Here is a 19328-nt window from a genome sequence, read left to right on the forward strand (position 1 = left end):
AACACTCTTCCTTAACCGTGTCTCAGTAATGACCAACACATCTGGATTGTGAACCCACACTTTGATCCTTCAGATCGTCACAGGAGAGTCATGACAGAAGATAGGCCTATTTGGTAAAAGACATAGGCCTATTTGGTAAAAGACATAGGCCTATTTGGTAAAAGACATAGGCCTATTTGGTAAAAGACCTAGGCCTATTTGGTAAAAGACCTAGGCCTATTTGGTAAAAGACCTAGGCCTATTTGGTAAAAGACCTAGGCCTATTTGGTAAAAGACCTAGGCCTATTTGGTAAAAGACCTAGGCCTATTTGGTAAAAGACCTAGGCCTATTTGGTAAAAGACCTAGGCCTATTTGGTAAAAGACCTAGGCCTATTTGGTAAAAGACCTAGGCCTATTTGGTAAAAGACCTAGGCCTATTTGGTAAAAGACCTAGGCCTATTTGGCCTAGGCCTATTTGGTAAAAGACCTAGGCCTATTTGGTAAAAGACCAAGGCCTATTTGGTAAAAGACCAAGGCCTATTTGGTAAAAGACCAAGGCCTATTTGGTAAAACCTAGGCCTATTTGGTAAAAGACCAAGGCCTATTTGGTAAAAGACCAAGGCCTATTTGGTAAAAGACCAAGGCCTATTTGGTAAAAGACCAAGGCCTATTTGGTAAAAGACCAAGGCCTATTTGGTAAAAGACCAAGGCCTATTTGGTAAAAGACCAAGGCCTATTTGGTAAAAGACCAAGGCCTATTTGGTAAAAGACCCAGGCCTATTTGGTAAAAGACCTAGGCCTATTTGGTAAAAGACCAAGGCCTATTTGGTAAAAGACCAAGGCCTATTTGGTAAAAGACCAAGGCCTATTTGGTAAAAGACCAAGTCCATATTATGGCAAAAACAGCACAAATAAGCAAAGAGAAAAGGACAGTCCATCATTACTTTAAGACATGAAGGTCAGCCAATCTGGAAAATTTCAAGAACTTTTTAAAAAGTTTCTTTAAGTGCAAGACGCAAAAACCATCAAGCGCTATGATGAAACTGTCTCTCATCAGGACCGCCACAGGAAAGGAAGACCCAGAGTTACCTCTGCTGCAGAGGATAAGTTCATTAGACTTACCAGTCTCAGATATTCAGCCCAAAGAAAACACTTAACCAGCTTGGCTACCACAGCATTCTGCAGTGATACGCCATCCCATCTGGTTTGGGTTTAATGGGACTATCATTTGTTTTTCAACAGGACAATGACCCAACACACCTCCAGGTTGTGTAAGGGCTATTCTACCAAGAAGGAGAGTGATGGAGTGCTGCATCAGATGACCTGGCCTCCACAATCACCCGACCTCAAACCAATTGAGATGGTTTGGGATGAGTTAGACCGCAGAGCGAAGGAAAAGCAGCCAAAAAGTGCTCAGCATAAGTGGGAACTTCAAGACAGTTGGAAAAGCATTCCAGGTGAAGCTGGTTGAGAGAATGCCAAGAGTGTGCTTAGCTGTCATCAAGGCAAAGGGTGGCTACTTTGAAGGATCTCAAATATTTTGATCCATTTAAACACTTTTTATGTGTTATTTCATAGTTTTGAAGTCTTCACTATTATTCTGCAATATAGACAATATTAAAAAGTAAGAAAAACCTGTGAATGAGTAGCTACTTTTTTTTGTCTGGTTCTGTAATTTATTAGACACTGAGACATCAGTGCTTCCGGATGGAAATATGCAGTTATCCAGTTGCTAAAAATACCATAGCTTCCTAAAAAACGAGAGTTCAGTTCATGTAACAGGGTTGACTAAAATGAGGGACCGGTGTTGATTTTTTAAAAATAAAATGAAACATTAAGGCTAAGTATAAAACACATGAAGACGCCATAAAAATAAAAAAATCCACTATTTGTCAAATACAACAAATAGTGAATACTGTACTGTGAACAAATACTGTGAAACGCTTAGTTACAACTGGTAATTTATATTTACAAAAATAAAAACCCCACTCCAATGTGGTGTTGCAGGCCTGTTGAATACATCTGAGCTGAAAAGATTCCAGAATCTTCTGTTAAAACTAATAGCGCCCATGCAGATGTTGTAATCAAAATCTTAACTGGCCCATTTCAAAACAGTCCTATTGTGAGGCGCAGTGGGGAACTAGAGAGTGGTGGATAAACCAGGAGGATCTTCATCATCGGTTAAACTTCTAGTTTGGGAACATTTCGTCTTCCCAGTAGATTGAAACAGCGAAGGGCATAGAGGATTTATGTTGCCACTGCTCAACCAGCCTGTGCAGCTGCTAACACCTCAAATACGTAGACACATTTACACCGACATCTCCCCAGGATACCAGAGCAAGACGGAAACGCTAAGAAACACCACAACATGGTCTCTCCTCTGCATTCAAGCAGACAACCGATTCTGACCGGGCCAAAGACACAACATGGTCTCCCCTCAGCATTCAAGCAGACGACAACTGATTCTGACCGGGCCAAAGACACAACATGGTCTCCCCTCAGCATTCAAGCAGACGACAACTGATTCTGACCGGGCCAAAGACACAACATGGTCTCCCCTCAGCATTCAAGCAGACGACAACTGATTCTGACCGGGCCAAAGACACAACAAGAGCGATAGGTAGGTTAAGTTTATATATATTTTACAGTCTTTGGTTTATAGCGAACGTGTGTCGATTCTCGGTGGTTGAGAACGAGGGGTTTCAGCGCCTCGTGAAAGAGCTCGAGACACGTTACGAAAGTCCATCTTGCACCGATTTCAGCAAACAGGAAGTACACCCGCTCTACAGTATATAAGCAAGCCAAAGCCGAAGTTTAATGAATTGACCGATGCAGTGACAGCCCATCACATTAGCCGATCTGCGTTTCTCAACAAGTTCAAATCACATGAATGCATCTAACTGGTATATATACACACAACTGGTAAATCCCTACGTCCCACATGGTTGCAAACGCAGCGTCAGAGGAGAAACTTGAGAGGCTCAACATGACAATCCTGTCACCGCAGACAATGCAAACAACATTGTGAATGATTTCACAACAGACAATGCAAACATTGTGAATGGCATTTAAATTGTCCTGCTGTACCGAAACCGTGACCCCAAAACCGCAATACGTATCGAACCGTAGGTTTGGTGAAGCGCTACACCCCAAATTGAATAATTAATAGTCATTAAAAAAAATAATTTTAAAAGGACTTCTAGATTTCTATCTTACCAAGGCACAGCACATCTGGGGTTGCAAAATTGAATTTAAAAAAATGTCCTTGTTTACCAGGAATCCTGGACATATTTCCATGAATCTTACAACTGGGATGTCTGGGAAAGTTACTGGAATTTTGCAACCCTAAGCCAGCCAAGCCAGCCTGCCACACACATAACCAGTTAGCCTGGCAGCAGCCATTCCTATTGGCCAGAGAAGGAGAAGCAGTACGCTCTACTTCCTGTTTTAGACATGGCGGCTTCTTCAAAGAGATTATTTATCCTTTTCAGGAAATATAAAAATCGGTTGCATATGTCATTTCCTGACTTCTATATTGGTTATAAGCCATACATACCCACAGTTCCACAGCATAACAAATTACACAATCCAATTTGCACACAGACAGACTTTATTGATAGTTTAACTTTGCAATCATTGGCTTTTGTTTGATGTACATTTTAAAGTGAAAAATCGGAGTCTCAGCATCAGTCGGCCCTTCTCCAAGACTCCCAACAAACAAAACGTATTTCAGGTCACAGTACTAATCAGAGACCATCAGACAGACTGAGCCATTCAATCTGGTCTTCCACTGGGGGAGAGATACAGCCCTGACTGCAACCCAAATCCTATTAGGGACAGATACTCAGAGACAGATCGACAGGGGAAGGATCTCGCTCTCTCCCACCCACAAGACGATCAGCATCAGACATTAAGACTACTGAGTTCATCCACACAGTGCTGACAGCTCCTCAGATAGCATTGCGTTTAGCTGCCACAAGGATCATTCTGCCTTTTCATTTTCCAATTCTCTCTTTCTTCATCCCTCACTCACCTGACAGTCAGATTTCTATCCACTACATCATGTTTTGTGTTGAGAAGAGGTGGCCATGTTGGAACCATCCCTCCCCAATAGGGTTAGGGATGATGATTGACAGCCATCGCCGATGGCGACGACGTCGTGATGTACAGACGACGGCGTAGCCCACTTGACAGGCACCGCACGTTAAACATTTTTTGTCAAACAGCAGGACAGCACACAGCAGGACAGCAGAACAGCAGGACACAGCAGAACAGCAGGACAGCACACAGCACAACAGCAGGACAGGACAACACACAGCAGGACAGCAGAACAGCAGGACAGCACGACAACACACAGCAGGACAACACACAGCAGGACAACACACAGCAGGACAACACACAGCAGGACAACACACAGCAGGACAACACACAGCAGGACAACACACAGCAGGACAACACACAGCAGGACAACACACAGCAGGACAACACACAGCAGGACAACACACAGCAGGACAACACACAGCAGGACAACACACAGCAGGACAACACACAGCAGGACAGCACACAGCAGGACAGCACACAGCACACAGCAGGACAGCACACAGCAGGACAGCACACAGCAGGACAGTGGATTTGTAATTTGCCTATTCCTATAGCCTATTTCCATAAATACACAAATCAAAGTTTATTAGTCACGTGCACCGAATACAACAGGTGTAGGTAGACCTTACAGTGAAATGCTGAATACAACAGGTGTAGGTAGACCTTACAGTGAAATGCTGAATACAACAGGTGTAGGTAGACCTTACAGTGAAATGCTGAATACAACAGGTGTAGGTAGACCTTACAGTGAAATGCTGAATTACAACAGGTGTAGGTAGACCTCACAGTGAAATGCTGAATACAACAGGTGTAGTTGACCTCACAGTGAAATGCTGAATACAACAGGTGTAGTAGACCTTACAGTGAAATGCTGAATACAACAGGTGTAGTAGACCTCACAGTGAAATGCTGAATACAACAGGTGTAGGTAGACCTCACAGTGAAATGCTGAATACAACAGGTGTAGTTGACCTCACAGTGAAATGCTGAATACAACAGGTGTAGTAGACCTCACAGTGAAATGCTGAATACAACAGGTGTAGGTAGACCTCACAGTGAAATGCTGAATACAACAGGTGTAGTTGACCTCACAGTGAAATGCTGAATACAACAGGTGTAGTAGACCTTACAGTGAAATGCTGAATACAACAGGTGTAGTAGACCTTACAGTGAAATGCTGAATACAACAGGTGTAGTAGACCTCAGAGTGAAATGCTGAATACAACAGGTGTAGTAGACCTCACAGTGAAATGCTGAATACAACAGGTGTAGGTAGACCTCACAGTGAAATGCTGAATACAACAGGTGTAGTAGACCTCACAGTGAAATGCTGAATACAACAGGTGTAGGTAGACCTCACAGTGAAATGCTGAATACAACAGGTGTAGTAGACCTCACAGTGAAATGCTGAATACAACAGGTGTAGGTAGACCTCACAGTGAAATGCTGAATACAACAGGTGTAGGTAGACCTTACAGTGAAATGCTGAATACAACAGGTGTAGGTAGACCTCACAGTGAAATGCTGAATACAACAGGTGTAGTAGACCTCACAGTGAAATGCTGAATACAACAGGTGTAGTAGACCTCTCAGTGAAATGCTGAATACAACAGGTGTAGGTAGACCTCACAGTGAAATGCTGAATACAACAGGTGTAGGACCTAGACCTTACAGTGAAATGCTGAATACAACAGGTGTAGTAGACCTCACAGTGAAATGCTGAATACAACAGGTGTAGTAGACCTCACAGTGAAATGCTGAATACAACAGGTGTAGTAGACCTTACAGTGAAATGCTGACTTACAGGCTCTAACTGACAGTGCAAAAAAGGTAGGTAAAGAAATAAAACAGTAAAAAGAGAATGAAAAACAGTAGAGAGGCTCTAGACAGTAGAGAGGCTCTAGACAGTAGAGAGGCTCTAGACAGTAGAGAGGCTCTAGACAGTAGAGAGGCTCTAGACAGTAGAGAGGCTCTAGACAGTAGAGAGGCTCAGTAGAGAGGCTGTAGTAGAGAGGCTCTAGACAGTAGAGAGGCTCTAGACAGTAGAGAGGCTCTAGACAGTAGAGAGGCTCTAGACAGTAGAGAGGCTCTAGACAGTAGAGAGGCTCTAGACAGTAGAGAGGCTCTAGACAGTAGAGAGGCTCTAGACAGTAGAGAGGCTCTAGACAGTAGAGAGGCTCTAGACAGTAGAGAGGCTCTAGACAGTAGAGAGGCTCTATACAGTAGAGAGGCTCTATACAGTAGAGAGGCTCTAGACATTAGAGAGGCTCTAGACATTAGAGAGGCTGTATACAGTAGAGAGGCTGTATACAGTAGAGAGGCTGTATACAGTAGAGAGGCTGTATACAGTAGAGAGGCTGTATACAGTAGAGAGGCTGTATACAGTAGAGAGGCTCTAGACTGACAGTATACAGTAGAGAGGCTGTATACAGTAGAGAGGCTGTAGACAGTAGAGAGGCTGTAGACAGTAGAGAGGCTGTATACAGTAGAGAGGCTCTAGACAGTAGAGAGGCTCTAGACATTAGAGAGGCTCTAGACAGTAGAGAGGCTCTAGACATTAGAGAGGCTCTAGACAGTAGAGAGGCTCTAGACAGTAGAGAGGCTCTAGACAGTAGAGAGGCTCTAGACAGTAGAGAGGCTCTAGACAGTAGAGAGGCTCTAGACAGTAGAGAGGCTCTAGACAGTAGAGAGGCTCTAGACAGTAGAGAGGCTCTAGACAGTAGAGAGGCTCTAGACAGTAGAGAGGCTCTAGACAGTAGAGAGGCTCTAGACAGTAGAGTCTACGTACAGACACTGCTTAGTCAGGCTGATTGAGGTAGTATGTACACGTAGATACGACTAAAAGTATGTAGACACCACATCAAATTAGTGGATTTGGCCATTTCAGCCACAACCGTTGCTGACAGGTGTATAAAATTGAGGACACGTCCATGCAATCTCCATAGACAAACATCAGCCATAGAATGGCCTTACTGAAGAGCTCAGTGACTTTCAACGTGGCACCGTCCTAGGATGCCACCTTTCCAACAAGTCAGTGTGTCAAATTTCTGCATGGAAGAACTTGACTGGCCTACACAAGAGCCCTGACTTTAACCCCATTGAACTGCGAGCCAGGTCTAATCGCCCAACATCAGTACCCGAACTCACTAATGCTCTTGTGGATGAATGAAAGCAAGTCCCCACAGTAATGTTATTATTATTATTATTATTATTATTATTATTATTATTATCATTATCTAGTGGGAAGTCTTCCCCAGAAGAGTGGAGGCTGTTATAGCAGCAATGTTCCAACATCTAATGGAAAGCCTTCCTAGAAGAGTGGAGGCTGTTATAGCAGTAATGTTCCAACATCTAGTGGAAAGCCTTCGCAGAAGAGTGGAGGCTGTTATAGCAGTAAAGGGGGGGGGGCAATTCCATATTAATGCCCACGATTTTGGAATGAGATGTTGGACGAGCAGGTGTCCACATACTTTTGGCCCTGTCATACAGTCTACAGAATGCAAGAGAGGGATGTTGGCCAAGAAGAGTGGAGAATTCCACCAGAGCTAAAACGTCCAGTCAGAAATCAACCTCCCCGTTTTAAAAACAGTAGTATATATTCCTCTTCTCTCTCTCCATTCGATAGGCTATGGATATGACAGAAGGTTACGCTTCAATCGTTTTATGGATCTCCTGATGCAATATCCTGTTTCGCAGAGTCGTGGCTGAACAAGGACACGGTAAACCTGGCTGTTTTTCCCCCCTTTACCTCGGGGAAGCTCAGAGGAAGGGGTACGCGTCTCTGTTAAAACAACAGCTGGTGCGCAATCTCTAATATTAAGGAAGTCTGGAGGTTCTGCTCGCCATAGATAATGGATAAACTGTAGACCACTAAATTGACCAAGACAGTTTTCATCTAGAAGTTTTTCTAACTGTGTATTTACGATATCATGTTCCACCATGTAGTCCTATAACTTACTACGCTAAGACAGTCCGTTCCTCATCAGTCACTGTTCCACCATGATATAGTCCTGTAACTTACTACGCCAAGACAGTCCGTTCCTCATCAGTCACTGTTCGCCATGATATAGTCCTGTAACTTACTACGCTAAGACAGTCCGTTCCTCAGTCACTGTTCCACCATGATATAGTCCTGTAACTTACTACGCTAAGACAGTCCGTTCCTCCTCAGTCACTGTTCCACCATGATATAGTCCTATAACTTACTACGCTAAGACAGTCCGTTCCTCATCACAGTCACTGGTCCATCACACACACACACGTTCTGCTCCTCCAACAGAAATGAACAGAATAAAAGACGAGCCTCTCTCTGCCTTCCAACAACGTATTTCTTCATGATTCCTCCAGTTGCATTTGATTTGGTGCCAACTGTCGCTGTGGCGAAGAAAAGCAGCCGCAGCATTCTGGGATGTGGTCAATAGGAGGCGATAGCATCGTATATCACCATGTTTTATGGGTACTCGATAGGACAAAAGGTTGACATGGGCCCCGCCCCCACACACACACACCTCTTCTCTCTGTTCCCTGTGACAATGCTGGTGTACTGTGGAGCTGAAGGAAGCATCGTTTAATTTAGTTGAGCTGGCATCTAATCAAAGACCTTCACTGTGTGTGTGTGTGTGTGTGTGTGTGTGTGTGTGTGTGTGTGTGTGTGTGTGTGTGTGTGTGTGTGTGTGTGTGTGTGTGTGTGTGTGTGTGTGTGTGTGTGTGTGTGTGTGTGTGTGTGTGTGTGTGTGTGTGTGTGTGTGTGTGTTTCTGTTTTGTCTAACCCAAACTCGTTAACCTGAAAAGCTGTGAAAATGTAAATGAGGGGATGTCCTGATATGTTTCTGAGTGGAGACGTGCGTGTTGATTCGCTCTGGGTGGAGGGGGGGGCGGGGCTGGACGCTGACTCATCACTGGGTGAACTGGGATTTTTAAAGTACTCAACACGCTGTTCCAGACGCTTCATCAAATTAAATATCGAGTGTGTTTGTTAAATTAGGGTCGGCTGGACAAAAGAGATGGACACACACACCCAGTGAAGAGGATCTTTGATTAGATGCCAGCTCAACTAAACGAGAGAGTGGGAGAGACGGAGAGAGTGGGAGAGACGAAGAGAGTGGGAGAGACGAAGAGAGTGGGAGAGACGAAGAGAGTGGGAGAGACGAAGAGAGTGGGAGAGACGAAGAGAGTGGGAGAGACGAAGAGAGTGGGAGAGACGAGGAGAGTGGGAGAGACGAGGAGAGTGGGAGAGACGAGGAGAGTGGGAGAGACGAGGAGAGTGGGAGAGACGAGGAGAGTGGGAGAGACGAGGAGAGTGGGAGAGACGAGGAGAGTTGGAGAGACGAGGAGAGTTGGAGAGACGAGGAGAGTTGGAGAGACGAGGAGAGTTGGAGAGACGAGGAGAGTGGAGAGACGAGGAGAGTGGAGAGACGAGGAGAGTGGAGAGACGAGGAGAGTGGAGAGACGAGGAGAGTGGAGAGACGAGGAGAGTGCAGAGATGCCTGCGAGTGTGTGTGTGGACTGATTATAGTAGTAGTAGTGAGATGGTCATGCCCTGAGGGAGTGTAGTAGTAGTAGTAGTAGTAGTAGTAGTAGTGAGCTGGTCTTGACCTGAGGGAGTGTTGTAATAGTAGTAGTAGTAGTAGTAGTAGTAGTAGTAGTAGTAGTAGTAGTAGTAGTAGTAGTAGTAGTAGTAGTGAGATGGTCTTGACCTGAGGGAGTGTTGTAGTAGTAGTAGTAGTAGTATTGAGATGCTAATGCCCTGAGGGACTGATTGTGTCTGTGGGAATGGCTGTGGGTTGTCATAGTTTATTGATTACGGTACCTTGCGGTCACGGAATCCCGATCGTGGTTTCTTCTTCTTTCCATCCGCTCCTCCCTCCTCTCCGTCGCTGGCCTCCACCGAACTGTCGGCCTCTGACTCTGCCTCTTTCACAAACCCCGCCTCCTTTACCTCGGGATGTTCGTCGTGCTCGACGGAAGGCCCGGCGTCTGCGTACGCTCTGGGTTTACACAGGAAGTAAACACAGGAAGTAAATACAGGAAGCAGATTAAAAAAGGAACTCCACAATGTTCAAAGCGTTTGTGATTTGAGCCCACAGACCAGCTGCAAACAGAGTTCAGATAGAGACCTGAGGGAGTGTAGTAGTAGTAGTAGTAGTAGTGAGATGGTAATGCCCTGAGGGAGTGTAGTAGTAGTAGTAGTAGTAGTAGTGAGATGGTAATGCCCTGAGGGAGTGTAGTAGTAGTAGTAGTAGTAGTAGTAGTGAGATGGTAATGCCCTGAAGGAGTGTAGTAGTAGTAGTAGTAGTAGCAGTGAGATGGTAATGCCCTGGGGGAGTGTAGTAGTAGTAGTAGTAGTTGTAGTAGTGAGATGGTAATGCCCTGAAGGAGTGTAGTAGTAGTAGTAGTAGTAGTGAGATGGTAATGCCCTGAGGGAGTGAGGGAGTGTAGTAGAAGTAGTAGTAGTAGTGAGATGGTAATGCCCTGAGGGAGTGTAGTAGTAGTAGTAGTAGTAGTAGTGAGATGGTCATGACCTGAGGGAGTGTAGTAGTAGTAGCAGTAGTAGTGAGATGGTAATGCCCTGAGGGAGTGTAGTAGTAGTAGCAGTAGTAGTAGTGAGATGGTAATGCCCTGAGGGAGTGTAGTAGTAGTAGTAGTAGTAGTGAGAGGGCAATGACCTGTGTGAGTGTAGTAGTAGTAGTAGTAGTAGTAGTGGTCTCTGTTCTCCTACTAATCTCACTGTGACCCCCTCCAGGTCTCTGTTCTCCTACTAATCTCACTGTGACCCCCCTCCAAGTCTCTAATCACTACTTTGTTCCCTTTTCTGTCTCCCTCTCCTCCAACCTTAGCCAATCATACCATACCCCATACCCAGATGTTCATGCACCGTTGCAATCTTCAATCTCTCCCTTCTGATAAATCCTCCTGTCTCCCGAGTCTGTCTCTTCAACCCAACTATCCTCCCTTTCCGCATCATATGACTCGTACTGTCCCGTTTCCCTCCTGGCCGTGCCGGCCCTCCCCTCCTGCTCTGTGGCTGCGTGACTCATTGCCAGGTTACAAAACAGGGCTGCGGACAACCGAGTGAAAACTGAGGAAAAACTCAAACTTCCGGAGGACCTATCATCCTTTCATCCTATACCTTCTCTTCCTCTGTATCCACTACTAAAGCCAATTTCTAACACTACATTTCAAGCTTCTGCCTCGAACCCCAGGAAACTCTTTTCCACCTTCTCCCTCTGCGGACGACTTTGTCAATCACGTTCAAAGAAAAAAAGGTTGACGACATCTGCTCCTCATTCACTCAGCCTATTGAGTCCACTGGTCTCAATCACACAGAACTACGCTACACCCCGACCTCTTTCTCACCAGATGACTTCCTGCGACTAGTGAGGTCTGAACGCCCGACCCCCCCCTCCCCCAATTGCCTCCTCTAGGGATCTTCTCCCACTCCTCATAAACCCCTCCCTGACCACCGGCTGCATCCCCTCTTGACCTCAAAATGGCCTGAGTTAATCCCCTCCTCCAGAAACCAACAACTCATCTGACGTCGAACTATAGACCTGCATCCCTTTCTTTTCCTTCCAAAACACTTGGGTGTGCGGTCTCAGAACAACTTTCTCATTATCCAACTCAGAACAACCTGGACCCGGAACCAAGATGGGTCACTCAACCGAGACTGCTCTTCTGTGTCAGAGGTTCTCTGAACTGTCAAAGCTGACTCTTTCTGTTCTCATCCTCCTACAGCTATCCGCTGCCTTCGTCACAACCAGATCAGATCCTCCTCTCCACCCTCTCAAGGCTGGACGTCTCAGGCTCTATCAGATCCTCCTCTTCACTCTCTCAAGGCTGGACGTCCCAGGCTCTGCAGACTCTACATCGTACCTGGCAGGCTGCTCCTACCACGGGATCTGTGTCTGGACCACACACACACACTACTGGTGTCCCCCAAGGCTCGGTTCTAAGCCCTCTTCTCTCTATACACCAAGTCACTCAGCTCAGTCATTTCCTCACATTGTCTCTCCTATCATTACTATGCAGATGACACTCAACTACCCCCCCCCCTTCTGACACCCAGATGGCGACACGCATCTTACATTTACATTTACATTTAAGTCATTTAGCAGACGCTCTTATCCAGAGCGACTTACAAATTGGTGCATTCACCTTATGACATCCAGTGGAACAGTCACTTTACAATAGTGCATCTAAATCTTAAAGGGGGGGGGTGAGAGGGAATACTTATCCTATCCTAGGTATTCCTTAAAGAGGTGGGGTTTCAGGTGTCTCCGGAATGTGGTGATTGACTCCGCTGTCCTGGCGTCGTGAGGGAGTTTGTTCCACCATTGGGGGGCCAGAGCAGCGAACAGTTTTGACTGGGCTGAGCGGGAGCTGTACTTCCTCAGTGGTAGGGAGGCGAGCAGGCCAGAGGTGGATGAACGCAGTGCCCTTGTTTGGGTGTAGGGCCTGATCTTTACGTGTCCTGGCAGATATCGCAACCTGGATGCCGGCCCACCACCTCACACTCAACAAGACGTAGCTGCTCTACCTCCCCGGGGAAGGCCTTCCCACACAAACACCTCCGCCACGGTTGACAACTCCAGTGTCGCCCTCCCAGAGAGCAAAGAACATTGGTGTGACACTGGACAACACCCCGTTCTCTGCAAACATCAAAGCAGTGACCTGTTCCTTTTATTTTATTTTACCTTTATTTAACCAGGCAAGTCAGTTAAAGAACAAATTCTTATTTACAATGACGGCCTGGGAACAGTGGGGTTAACTGCCTGTTCAGGGGGCAGAACGACAGATTTGTACCCCGTCAGCTCTGGGATTCGAACTTGCAACCTTCCTGCTCCTGCAGGTTCATGCTCAACAACATCCGTATAGTACGACACTACCGCACACAGGAAGCGGCGCAGGTCCAAATCCAAGAACTTGTCCTCGCCCATCTGGAATTCTGCAACTCACTGTTGGCTGGGCTCCCCCATCAAACCTCTGCAATTTATCCAGAATGCAGCAGCCCGCCTGGTGTTCAACCTCTCCGAGTTCTCCCATGTCTACCCTCTCCTCCTCACACTCCACCGACGTCCAGTTGAAGCTCACATCCACTACAAGACCTTGTTGCTTACCGACGGACCAGCAAGAGGAACTGCCAACCTCACTAACTTCGGGAAACGCTCAAACCCTACAACCTAACCCGAGAACTCCGTTCTGCCACCTCTGGTCTCTTGTCCTTCCACTCCCACGGGGGGGGCAGCTCCCGCTCAGCCCAAAGTCATCTAACCCCCCCAGTCTGACTTCCCTGATAGCTACATTGAAGAAAAATTGACTTACTATGCCTGATATGTGGTTGTCCCACCTAGCTATCTTAAGACGAATGCACTAACTGTAAATTGACTTACTATGCCTGATATGTGGTTGTCCCACCTAGCCATCTTAAGACGAATGCACTAACTGTAAATTGACTTACTATGCCTGATATGTGGTTGTCCCACCTAGCTATCTTAAGACGAATGCACTAACTGTAAATTGACTTACTATGCCTGATATGTGGTTGTCCCACCTAGCTATCTTAAGACGAATGCACTAACTGTAAATTGCTCTGGATAAGAGACTGTGCTGAATGACAAAATGTTTAATTGAAATAGAATTGATCCAAAACACAGATCACCACACAAGATTATAATCAGATTATGTAGAGGTCAAGAAGTCATGTGTGTGTGTGTGTGTGTGTGTGTGTGTGTATATACCTGGTCCATAGCAGTCCAGCGCTGGCTGAGGCCCCGGTCACGCCCACCAGAGCTGCAAGCATCAGTCTCCTCTTACCGGCCCCGCCCCTCACAGCCTCACCATGGTAACGACGTGACAACTGCACCAGCCCAAACGCTGCCGCTGACAACGCCCGCAAGCGGTACATTCTGGAGAGAGAGAGAGAGAAATGTAAACGAGAGGTGCATGAATCTCTCTCACATGGAGATGTGACTTGTAACATTGTTAAATGTTTATCAAATGTCTTGGACACACTAGAAATAGAAAGGTAGGTCTTTAAATATATTCTCCTCAAAAATGTATTGTAAAAGACACTATTCCCCAAATAGCTGTATATGACTAAACACATCCAAAGACTGAAACATAATCTGCAACTCATAATCCCATCAGAGAGCCGCAACTCATAATCCCATCAGAGAGCCGTAACTGCTACTCATAATCCCATCAGAGAGCCGCAACTCATAATCCCACCAGAGAGCTGTAACTGCACCTCATAATCCCATCAGAGAGCTGTAACTCATAATCCCATCAGAGAGCTGTAACTCCCATGCACCTCATAATCCCATCAGAGAGCTGTAACTGCACCTCATAATCCCATCAGAGAGGTGCAACTCATAATCCCATCAGAGAGCTGTAACTGCACCTCATAATCCCATCAGAGAGGTGCAACTCATAATCCCATCAGAGCCGTAACTGCTACTCATAATCCCATCAGAGAGCTGTAACTGCTACTCATAATCCCACCAGAGAGCCGCAACTCATAATCCCATCAGAGAGCCGTAACTGCTACTCATAATCCCATCAGAGAGCTGCAACTCATAATCCCATCAGAGCTGCAACTCATAATCCCATCAGAGAGCTGCAACTCATAATCCCATCAGAGAGCTGCAACTCATAATCCCATCAGAGAGCCGCAACTCATAATCCCATCAGAGAGCCGCAACTCATAATCCCATCAGAGAGCTGCAACTCATAATCCCATCAGAGCTGCAACTCATAATCCCATCAGAGAACTGCAACTCATAATCCCATCAGAGCCGTAACTGCTACTCATAATCCCACCAGAGAGCCGCAACTCATAATCCCATCAGAGCTGCAAATCATAATCCCATCAGAGCTGCAACTCATAATCCCATCAGAGAACTGCAACTCATAATCCCACCAGAGCCGTAACTGCTACTCATAATCCCACCAGAGAGCCGTAACTGCTACTCATAATCCCATCAGAGAGCTTTAACTGCTAACATAATCCCATAATCCTACTCATAATCCAGAGAGCCGCAACCCATCAGAGTAATCCCATAATCCAGAGAGCCGCTGCTACTCATAATCCCACCAGAGAGCCGCTACTCATAATCCCACCAGAGAGCCGCAACTCATAATCCCACCAGAGAGCCGCAACTCATAATCCCACCAGAGAGCCGCAACTCATAATCCCACCAGAGAGCCGCAACTCATAATCCCACCAGAGAGCCGCAACTCATAATCCCATCAGAGAGCTGTAACTGCACCTCATAATCCCATCAGAGAGCTGTAACTGCACCTCATAATCCCATCAGAGAGCTGTAACTGCACCTCATAATCCCATCAGAGCCGTAACTGCTACTCATAATCCCATCAGAGAGCCGTAACTGCTACTCATAATCCCATCAGAGAGCTGCAACTCATAATCCCATCAGAGCTTCAACTCATAATCCCATCAGAGCTGCAACTCATAATCCCATCAGAGCTTCAACTCATAATCCCATCAGAGAGCTGCAACTCATAATCCCATCAGAGAGCTGCTACTCATAATCCCATCAGAGAGCTGCAACTCATAATCCCATCAGAGCTTCAACTCATAATCCCATCAGAGAGCTGCAACTCATAATCCCATCAGAGAGCTGCAACTCATAATCCCACCAGAGCTGCAACTCATAATCCCACCAGAGAGCCGCAACTCATAATCCCACCAGAGAGCCGCAACTCATAATCCCATCAAAGAGCTGTAACTGCTACTCATAATCCCATCAGAGAGCTGCAACTCATAATCCCATCAGAGAGCTGCAACTCATAATCCCATCAGAGAGCTGCAACTCATAATCCCACCAGAGAGCCGCAACTCATAATCCCATCAGAGAGCCGTAACTGCTACTCATAATCCCATCAGAGAGCTGCAACTCATAATCCCATCAGAGCTGCAACTCATAATCCCATCAGAGAGCTGCAACTCATAATCCCATCAGAGAGCTGCAACTCATAATCCCACCAGAGAGCCGCAACTCATAATCCCATCAAAGAGCTGTAACTGCTACTCATAATCCCATCAGAGAGCTGCAACTCATAATCCCATCAGAGAGCTGCAACTCATAATCCCATCAGAAAGCTGCAACTCATAATCCCATCAGAGAGCTGCTACTCATAATCCCACCAGAGAGCTTTAACTGCTACTCATAATCCCACAAGAGAGCCGTAACTGCTACTCATAATCCCACCAGAGAGCTTTAACTGCTACTCATAATCCCACCAGAGAGCCGTAACTGCTACTCATAATCCCATCAGAGCTGCAACTCATAATCCCATCAGAGCTGCAACTCATAATCCCATCAGAGAGCTGCAACTCATAATCCCATCAGAGAGCTGCAACTCATAATCCCATCAGAGAGCTAACTGCTACTCATAATCCCACCAGAGAGCCGTAACTGCTACTCATAATCCCATCAGAGAGCTGCAACTCATAATCCCATCAGAGCCGTAAATGCTACTCATAATCCCATCAAATAGCTGCAACTCATAATCCCATCAGAGCTGTAACTGCTACTCATAATCCCATCAGAGTTGCCTACTCATAATCCCATCATAATCCCATCAGAGAGCAACTCATAATCCCATCAGAAAGCTGCAACTCATAATCCCATCAGAGAGCTTTAACTGCAACTCATAATCCCATCAGAGAGCTTTAACTGCTACTCATAATCCCACCAGAGAGCTTTAACTGCTACTCATAATCCCACAAGAGAGCCGTAACTGCTACTCATAATCCCACCAGAGAGCTTTAAATGCTACTCATAATCCCATCAGAGAGCTTTAACTGCTACTCATAATCCCATCAGAGAGCTTTAACTGCTACTCATAATCCCATCAGAGTTGTAACTGCTACTCATAATCCCATCAGAGTTGTAACTCATAATCCCATCAGAGAGCTGCAACTCATAATCCCATCAGAAAGCTGCAACTCATAATCCCATCAGAAAGCTGCAACTCATAATCCCATCAGAAAGCTGCAACTCATAATCCCATCAGAAAGCTGCAACTCATAATCCCATCAGAGAGCCGCAACTCATAATCCCATCAGAGAGCCGCAACTCATAATCCCATCAGAGAGCCGCAACTCATAATCCCATCAGAGAGCTTTAACTGCTACTCATAACCCCACCAGAGAGCCTGCAACTAATCCCATCAGCTGCCCATAATCCCACCAGAGAGCTGAAACTAAATCCCATGCTAACTCATAATCCCACCAGAGAGCTTTAACTGCTACTCATAATCCCATCAGAGAGCTTTAACTGCTACTCATAATCCCATCAGAGTTGTAACTCATAATCCCATCAGAAAGCTTTAACTGCTACTCATAATCCCATCAGAGAGCTGTAACTGCTACTCATAATCCCATCAGAGAGCTGTAACTGCTACTCATAATCCCATCAGAGAGCTGTAACTGCTACTCATAATCCCAGAGAGCTGTAACTGCTACTCATAATCCCAGAGAGCTGTAACTGCTACTCATAATCCCACCAGAGAGCTTTAACTGCTACTCATAATCCCACCAGAGAGCTTTAACTGCTACTCATAATCCCACCAGAGAGCTTTAACTGCTACTCATAATCCCATCAGAGAGCTGTAACTGCTACTCATAATCCCATCAGAGAGCTGTAACTGCTACTCATAATCCCATCAGAGAGCTTTAACTGCTACTCATAATCCCATCAGAGCCGTAACTGCTACTCATCCCATCTAAAAAAATTGTCAAATGAATTGCTCATTATTAATCTAATAAAATCTGTCAACAATGAAGGGGGATATTCATAGCAGACAGTCCTTTGCGTTTGAAATCCACGTGGTGTGCCAAGCAGAGATTTATTGGTGCCAACTGCGCTGGGCCTAGTACTGCGACACACCGTATCCCCGTCTCCCCGCAGCACAGGCTCCTCCACCAGAATGAACCGATGAATATAATAGAACCTACAAATAAAGTCCTCTGGCCTTCGTGTACACGTAGACTCCCCTCTGAAAAATGTCTTCTGGGCCTATGACTGCGACACAGCACCGTCCCCCCAACCCCCCCCATCCCCCGCTTTGCCCTGGGGGAGGTCAGGATTTAGAAACATTTCTTCCAGAAACAAATTAACCGTCTAAAAAGAACCTTAAAAAACAAGCGTTCTATAGTGGTGAGCTCTGTGGCATTAATTCGTGCAGAGCTAACACACACATACTTAGATAGTGATGCTAGAGGGAATAGCATCTATTTTACAGGCTCTTGACCAATTCTGCTATTGTGCATAAAAAATAAAACAAAATGTGCGCTGAATTTTGCGAGTTTTTTTTGTACATCATGTTTTTGCCATCGTTTCCTATGACCGAAAATATCATCCTGTTGCCTAGTCACTTTACCCCTACCTAAAAAAAAAAAAAAAAAAAAAAAAAATAAACATTCCAGGTGAAGCTGGTTGAGAGAATACCAAGCTGTCAAGGCAATGGGAGGCTACTTTAAAGAATCTGAAATATAAACTATATTTTGATTTGTTTAACACTTTCTTTGGTTACTATAAGAAACAACAACATTTCATAGTTTTGATGTCAGTTTTTTCCCCCTGCATTGTCGGGGAGGGCCCGTAAATAAGCCAATCACGGTTAGTCTACACATTGTCGGGGAGGGCCCGTAAATAAGCCAATCACGGTTAGTCTACACATTGTCGGGGAGGGCCCGTAAATAAGCCAATCACGGTTAGTCTACACATTGTCGGAGGGCCCGTAAATAAGCCAATCACGGTTAGTCTACACATTGTTTAGAATACGTGACAAATTAAATTTGACACACACGATACCAACCTTTGCTAGCCAATCAATAGCTTTTTTTTAAACTTTATTTAACTAGGCAAGTCAGTTAAGAACAAATTCTTATTTTCAATGACGGCCTAGGAACAGTGGGTTAACTACCTGTTCAGGGTCAGAACGACAGATTTGTACCTTGTCAGCTCAGGGATTTGAACTTGCAACCTTCCAGTTACTATTCCAACACTCTAACCACTAGGCTACCCTGCCTATAGCTTCTTTTTTTAATGTACTGGATTCCGTATCAATTTAAATTATCAATTAAAATCAAACACAGGAGAAAGAATGTGTCCCAATGGCTCCCGATACGCCTCTGGTGAAAAGTAGTTGACTATATTAGGGAGCCGTTTGTGATTGCAGCCAAACCTTTAGATGAGCTGGTGGTCAGGTCACAGCAAAC

At 45.5% G+C, this 19328-nt stretch overlaps 1 protein-coding gene across 4 annotated transcripts in view; it reads right to left on the bottom strand.

The window, feature by feature from the left end:
- Window positions 1-19328, bottom strand: part of micu1 (mitochondrial calcium uptake 1) — a 110907-nt gene that overhangs the window by 81740 nt on the left and 9839 nt on the right. For all 4 annotated transcript variants that reach the window (XM_046368472.1, XM_046368470.1, XM_046368469.1 and 1 more), the window contains exons 2-3: window positions 13819-13986; window positions 9891-10068 (exon numbers count right to left, since the gene is read on the bottom strand). In XM_046368472.1, the coding sequence (XP_046224428.1) occupies window positions 9891-10068; window positions 13819-13985 (345 nt within the window). In that variant the 5' untranslated portion in view covers window position 13986. The remainder of the gene's footprint in view (window positions 1-9890; window positions 10069-13818; window positions 13987-19328) is intronic.

Source organism: Oncorhynchus gorbuscha, linkage group LG11 (assembly GCF_021184085.1).
Source record: "Oncorhynchus gorbuscha isolate QuinsamMale2020 ecotype Even-year linkage group LG11, OgorEven_v1.0, whole genome shotgun sequence".
NCBI lineage: Eukaryota > Metazoa > Chordata > Actinopteri > Salmoniformes > Salmonidae > Oncorhynchus > Oncorhynchus gorbuscha.